Source organism: Prenolepis imparis, unplaced genomic scaffold (genome assembly GCF_030444845.1).
Source record: "Prenolepis imparis isolate NDT839.2.m4 unplaced genomic scaffold, iyPreImpa1.0 SCAF_9, whole genome shotgun sequence".
NCBI lineage: Eukaryota > Metazoa > Arthropoda > Insecta > Hymenoptera > Formicidae > Prenolepis > Prenolepis imparis.
In genome coordinates, this window is record NW_028141167.1 from 3,820,655 (window position 1) to 3,828,616 (window position 7,962).

General features: G+C 32.8%; 1 protein-coding gene across 2 annotated transcripts; it reads right to left on the reverse strand.

Annotated features, from left to right (window-relative positions):
* Positions 1-4: 4 nt before the first annotated feature.
* LOC145940617 (arylsulfatase B) lies at positions 5-7,461 on the reverse strand. 2 transcript variants are annotated; one of them, XM_083045963.1, is made up of 8 exons: positions 7,154-7,461; positions 6,440-6,613; positions 5,412-5,624; positions 4,723-4,972; positions 4,350-4,529; positions 892-1,161; positions 486-759; positions 5-369 (listed from the first exon to the last, which is right to left on the reverse strand). In XM_083045963.1, exons 1-8 carry the CDS (start codon positions 7,295-7,297, stop codon positions 201-203), a joined length of 1,674 nt encoding a protein of 557 aa, XP_082902089.1. In that variant the 5' UTR covers positions 7,298-7,461; the 3' UTR covers positions 5-200. The 2 variants fall into 2 exon arrangements, with proteins under 2 accessions (XP_082902089.1, XP_082902090.1); XM_083045964.1 differs by having other exon boundaries at positions 7,135-7,293.
* Between the last annotated feature and the right edge of the window lie 501 nt (positions 7,462-7,962).

Sequence of the window (7,962 nt, forward strand, 5' to 3'; positions counted from 1 at the left end):
AATATCTGAGACATATATTTCTTTATTCAATGCATATATAAAAAAACTATATTTTTATAATTTTATAAATTTTTTTCGCAACATGATATTTCTTGAATAAAAAAAATCTAAGCTAATTAGGCAGCATTTTCAAGTGTAATCCTTGTAAGGATTATATCATGTATATCATTTAGCAGGAGAACAAAATTTATTATAATCAATCAAGCAGCGCTCATCATAACGTTATTAATATAATCTCCGAAATTATTCCAAGTGTGATCCCACAAATTCGGATCGCCTTTACTATCCCACGGAAGATTTCCGGGCAAAATCGCGGTGTTGTTGAACTTCTTCAGCTCATCCTGTAGCTTTCTGACGATCGTGGGGAACCTTTGACGACACGCGAAACAAAATGTAATTAGGCGTGAGCATATATTTTTACAGATTAAAGTAAAATAAAATTTTATAATTAACATCGAAATTTAACGAAGTAAAATTTCACTCACTGCTTGACGAGATTATTATCCTCGCAAGGATCCTGATAGACGTTGAAGAGACACGGCTCTTCTAGCGGTTTGCAGATCGGCAGACTGTCGTTTCTTGGTGGGCACTTAATCATCGCGTTTTCGCGCAACATCCCGATAATTTCCGTGGTAACACTCAGTCCCACACTGGAGACAGCGTGTGCTGCCATGCTGCTAATCACACCACTCGCATTGTAGATCCATTCCCTACCAGATGGACCGTACCATCCGTCCCATGCTCCGTTATAAGTAGATCCTACGAGAAATCAAATTGAATCGAATTAACGGTATTTGTTACGTTCTAAAATAAATTTAAGAAAGGAAAAAATAATTTTAAAAAAATATTTGTAGTATGTCAAAGATTTTTTTATTCTTGAAATTCACTTACCCTGAATGAGTTTCCAGTCGCCAACCGTAATAGCGGACACGCCGTAAATATCGTCAATGTTGTGAAGAATATTTGTTCGCGGTGACTCAGTGTCCTCACTAAGCGCATCCCATAAATTCATACCGTCGATCGAAGTTAAATTCGACGCATTGCCACCGGCGGCTGTTGTAAGTGTCGGCAGCCAATCAGTAATATGCATCATCTGTCTGCTAACTCGGCCAGGACGCACTAGTCTGGGTGACCATATTAATCCTGTACCCCTGACGCCGCCTGAGATTTGATCGTAAGTTAAAAAAATTATTTTTTCTTTCCAAAAAAGGCATGTTAAGTCGATTCTCGCAAGTATTGTTGCCTCTTTTTCGCGATGTTGATTATTAGCTGTCTCGATTTACGTTGTACGTTATATTCACAGCATTGAGAGGTTGTCATCGCGAGGGTTAGCTGTTTGACAGTTAGTCCAAAATAAAATTAAATAAAATAATAATATGTTTTAAATAATATGTTACAATATTTAAAACTCGGTTAATATTTTTGACAGTTATTAGCTGATAATCTCGATGCTACGAATATAACGCAAACGCGAATTGAGACAGCCAATTAGCATTGTAAAAAAGAAGCAACAATACTTTGGGACTTTCGAAAATTGACTTAATATGCCTTTTTTTAGAAAGGTACTTTTTAATCAAAGTACCGATAAAGTAAGGTGAGCGCGAAGAAAATTAAAAAAAAAATACGAGAAGAAAATCAATGCTCGAAACTACATGTTATAATCGCGTATGTGAGTAAATGAATGAAATACATTTGTGTGAGTCTTAAATGGTATCTTAAATCGCGATAAGGTCGGCGACTCGGACATGTAATATGATATCTCAATCGGTCGAGCGGTGTTCGCTCGAGCATGTCTTTTAAAAATAAAGCGAGAAAAATGCGAAAAAAAGGAGAAATAGAGAGAAGAATATATAGAAAAGACTTTCTTCTCATATCTTTTTCTAATTCTCTTCACGTCCTTCTCACTTTATCTCTACTATTTTTTAAAAGGCACTCTTGAATGGGCATCGTTCGGCTTTACATACACACACATTTATTTCATTCTTTAGTTACGCACGCGATTACGTCATATGTAATTTCGAACGTTTTCTACGAGTGCGTGTGAATTTAGAAAATAAATGTGTATTCATCATTTATATCCTTTTTGAATTTTCGACAATAAAATAGCGTTAAAAATTGACATAAAATAATATTAATCCGCCCGCTGATAATTTTAATTAATTTTTCATTATTTATTGCGAAGATCGCAAAACAATACAGGTTTCTTTCTTACTCGGTTTATCCCATTCTATATTCTAACTCTGTATGATGGGTGAGCGATTATTACCATATATCTTGTATATATACAATTTCTATATAAGTTATTTATTTTTATTATATACTAACAATAAGAACAAAACAAGCGCGCGCTATTCCTTGATTTTATATAAAAAAGTGTGCTATTTTTATATAAAGTTTGTTTAAACTTGATTAATATTTGTTGACAGAAATATTAATAAAACGTTAATTTGCTGATTAAATTCCAAAGTAATAATATGTTATAAAAATTAAAATAGTAACATGTAAATAATATGTTATAATACTTTATCCTTGATTAATATTTTTTGACAGAAATATGATAACTGTCAAAAATATTAACCGAGTTTAAAGTAGCTAATTTCTATCAAAAAATATTAATAAATCTTTTCATCATAATTAATCCCGATGTTGTGATTATCTCGATTATCAAAATATTCTTATAAAAAATTCTATTTTTTTTGTTCGCACTTTTTGTTTTAGATTTAAATATTGAATTTTTATGCATTGCATAATTAATTAATATATATTTTTTTATGCACTGATTGCAATGCATGCATAATATGTGAATTAATTATGCAATGCATAAAAATTCATTATTTAAATCTTTAACAGAGAACAAAATAATAAAATTTTCTACAAGAATCTTTGGATCAAAATATCTGCGGTTCTATTATATTCGTGCGTCTGTACACATCCACCACGCTGCACGTCTCGCGCGAGACTGACCGCAAGACTCTGAGCAGCGGTATCGCCAAACGCAGCTTACACGTCCGCCACGCTGCGCGTCGTACGCGAGACTGATTCTCGATTCTCGAGACATTGCGATTGCGAGACTGATCCTCAGTCTCGCGCGAGACGCGCAACGTGACGGACGTGTAGGTTGTGTTTGGTGATACCGCTGCTCAGAGTCTTACGGTCAGTCTCGCGCGAGACGTGCAGCGTGGTGGATGTGTACAGACGCACGAATATAATAGAACCGCAGATATTTTGATCCAAAGATTCTTATAGAAAATTTTATTATTTTGTTCTCTGTTAAAGATTTAAATAATGAATTTTTATGCATTGCATAATTAATTCACATATTATGCATGCATTGCAATCAGTGCATAAAAAAATATATTAATTAATTATGCAATGTATAAAAATTTAATATTTAAATCTAAAACAGAAAGTGCAAACAAAAAAATAGTATTTTCTACAAGAATCTTTGATAATCGAGAAAATCATAACATCGAGATTAATTATGATTTTATTGACGAAAACATTTATTAATATTTTTTAACAGAAATTAACTACTTAAAACTCGGTTAATATTTTTGACAGTTATCAAGTGATTTTTGTCAAAAAATATTATTCAAGGATATAGTATTATAAAATATTATTTACAACATATTACTATTTTAATTTTTATAACATATATATATTATTACTTTGAAATTTAATTAGTAAATTAACGCTTTAGTAATATTCTTGACAGATATCAGCTGATGAAAGCGTCGATTTGCTAATTAAATTTTTAAATAATGTTTTAAAAATTAAAATAATAATATGTTTTAAATAATGTGTTATGGTACTTTAAACTCGATTAATATTTTTTGACAGTTATCAGCTGATTTTGTCAAAAAATATTATTAATTTTTTAAATAATATTATTCTTTTTAATACAAAACCGAAGAATGGCGCGCGCGTAGCGCGCGCTTGTGTTGTTCTGGTATTTATAAACGTTGCATTATATATAATTTTATTAAATTAATTTTTATTAAATTAATTTTATTTCTTTTCGTTTATATGCCTTTTCTCACAATATATGCAATAAGGTTTATCAAAAAGTAACATGTTATTATAAAACAAGATGTTACTAATAATTCATGTTTGAAAATTGCAAGCACTAAGTACGGGATCTAATTAAGAAAATCGTTGTAGCAATCATCGATATCTTAAAATAGCAAAGAAATTTTCTTATTAATATATAAGATATAAATAATTTTCTTATTAATATATAATATATAACAATAAATTTTCGTTCTTCATCAAGAAATCTTAAAATCGGGCTAAAAAATGTTCATTATTATCTGACATATAGTCACAGTATCGTACTCGAATAAGATTACCTTCCCAAAGAGTATTTTTGACGCCTTTCAGCGGCCAATTAGACGCTGCGTTCAAATTAAATCCAGCGGCTGGTCCACCGTTGTCCGTTGAAAAGACGATGACACTATCTCGTAACATGTTGTTCTTATGCAGAGCCTCAACTACTTGACCTATCGAGTCATCCAATTTATTCAGCATACCTATATCAAAATTTCAAATTATTAGGCTGACCGTCCTCTCGTTAATAATTCCTCTATTTATCTTTTAAGAATCAATCTCAATTATCTCAATTAATCATCTCATAATATTTTTCTACGATGGAGAGTCAATATTATTTATATTTTTATTTTAATTTTGTTTTGTTTAACTGCTCACACACTTATCAAATTTTACCTGCGAACCGTCTTCGATTATAATCGAAGATATTAGTGAACTTAGCGACTTCTTCGTCTGGAGCTGGAAGCGGATTATACGGGTTTCCGGAGTGCATAGCTGCATGAGCAAGATACAAGAACATCGGCTGGCTAGAATTGTGATTGTCGATCAATCTCACCGCTTCCTTCGTAAAAATGTCCGTGGAATATTCACCGTGAAGATCCCATGCTGGTTCCATACCCCGTCTCATGTCTAAGCCCCAATAAGGCTACACAAAATTCAGATCATGTATTTCCACTGTCTATAATACAATCTTTCATTCATGTAGCGATTATAAAATAATTTTTCGTATAACGTTTTTAATATAATATAACATACATTTTCGGAAAAAATTAATTGCAAAACAGAACATATTATTTTTAATATTTTAAACTTAACTTTTTTTTAATTTTATTCTTTCCAAAGTTGAAAGGTAATATTTGAAAGTTTTGAAAGATAATATTTTCACATTTTTTCTGCATTTTCTATATTTAGTTTATTTAATATTCTTTTCATTTAATGTTCTCATATTACTTATTCGCAATACAAGAGCATTTTTTGTTGGAACGAATAAACGTCAAAATTATGGATTATGGAATTATCTTAATGTTAGATGTCATTCTTATCATATTGAGAATCGAGTTATATCTGTCTATATGTTCTCTCACATTTTCAACGGCTGTGTGATCGTAATAATCGTGATGACCTGTCCAGAAGCCAGTATGGGTGTCGAATCCCCTGTAAGTCGGAGTGTACTCCTTTTTGTAAAATCCTAAGTGCCATTTGCCAACAATATGCGTACTATAGCCGAGATCTCGCAGATATTCCGGTAGAATCTTTTCATGAAGTGGCAATCCCCTAGGCTCAGCGCCTTTGAGAACCTAAATTATTTATAAAATCCGAGTATCATATTGGCTATAGTAAATATTAATAATTATTTATTATTTTTTCGATAAAAATTATCGACTTTATTACTATCTTATTAATTAAATTGTCATTATAAAGGCATTTAATCTCACGTTTTAAAAGTTTACGAAATTTTTACACTATTAAGAAAGATATCACTTGATGTATCATTATATACGAGTCAAACAATTGTGAAAAAGAATATTTTTATTTGATGCTATTGTGTAAAAGAGAGACTCATGATATGATCATCCATACGGTCTTTTGTTTGCTTTGTATATGTTTGCACACACATAGTGTACGCAAATAAGCTGACACTGTCTCTCTCTTTCTCTATATCACTAGATATGATAATTTCCAATTGAACTATCCAGGTCAACACGACAGAAGTGCATAATATTCCCTTTTGTACGCCGCTGCAAATATAACAATAACGTTTCCGCCAACTGATAGCTCTCAATTGCATTTATTCATTGACAGGTGTAAAAGCAACTAGAAGACACTGATAAATCTCTCGATTATGACAATTTTAAGTAATATTTAAGTAATATTTAAAGGAGACACAAGTTTAAATGATTGAACTTGGTTGTTAAATAATTTAATATTATATATCTATATATAATTTAATATAAAAAATATTATCCGTTAAATAATAATTTTATTTCAGAATTGTCACTCGTTGTCTGTTATTCATACGCGGACATTCGTTCGCGTCTTCCCTTCTGGTCTTTCATTATATTCTTTCATTAATAAAAAAGAACTTAATAAAGTAAGATGCGCCAACACTTACACCATGCTGCATTCCAGTGTGAATGGGATATTTGCCGGTCATAAGAGCGCTTCTGGATGGTGTACAGATCGGAGTGACATAATATCTATCAAGCAGCAATCCGGAGTACGCCAGAGCATCGATATTCGGAGTTGGGATCTGACCGGAACCATGAAAGCCGACATCATTCCACCCCTAATAAGAATAAGAATAAATCTAAATGCAACCTTTCTCTCTTTTTTTCTCTCTCGACAGAATTTTAAAACGATTCTTTTCAATTTTGAATTAACATTCTCCATTATATCTTGTTTTTTGTGACATGATAAATTTTGCATATAAAAAAAGCTCGTCTCTCGACAAGTTATAAGTTATATAACACAAAAGTAGACAAAAGTAGAAAACATTACAGAATATTCCATTGCATATAAACTCACACTATTGAGTAGATATATATTTGATTATTTGACTTTGTTTAATGCCGAACGTATCTCTGTCAGATTTTTTATTCTCTAGTCTTTATCTAGAGTTCTTTTTTATCTTTAAAAATGTAAAATAGCAGTGCATGAAAAAGATACACAACCGAACAAAAGTTGTCTCATCGCGAAGCACTCGTGTTTTATCTTAACTTAGCACTCGTGTTTTATCTTAACTTAGCATTTCTACTCGATACTTTTTTTTCTTCGAACTCTTTTGGCCGGATATAATTTATCGCAAACCTGGAAGGAGACAACTTGCCAAATCGTCCGCCAGGATAAAAATGATATGCGGTTGCCTCGTCGAAGTCGCGCGAGCCGCCGCGAGTAGCAGGATCAAGGATGATGTCCACTGCAGTGAACGACGCATCGTGTTCCTCGATTCTTTTGGACCAGCGTGTCCCATGGAACCAGTTCTGGTTCCCTTCACAAGAGAATGCGGAACGGACTCTTTTTGGACGCGTACGCGACGGCCACTTGCATCAAACTGATCTCCTCTCTCTTCCGAGACGTCTTTCTTCTTCGGGATGATGCGGATAGCGGGACGCTCCTCCCATCTCGAAGTCAATCAGCTTCGTTCATCTTGTGCGCGTTCGCCACAACGCGCGACGGTCGTCTCCTTATCCGCGATCATTAATTCATTCAACCGGCCGCTAAGTGGTCGCGTTATCTGCGAATTAAAATTGCATGGTACCGCGTGATACGTCGCGCTTTGAACTTTTCTCCGCAAACTCCGCAATCAGCTCGTCTCCGAAATGCATTGGTCACGTCACGAGAGATTCTCATCCTGCGCAAATTCTTTGATGCACTAGCAAAGTACGATCAGTTCATTGCTCTTATTAATAATCATTTGTAAGGCGATAAAATATTTTTGACAGAGTGTGCCTAAGAAAAATTTAACGGTGTTTGCGAAAGTTTCCGCTAGTAGAAAAAATTTCTCGATTTTTTGAATGTAGACCACAAACGCTTTTTCGAGTTTACAATATAGAATTTTATATATATATATATATATGTGTATATATATATATAATGTATATGCATATATGTATATATGTATATGTATATATGTAT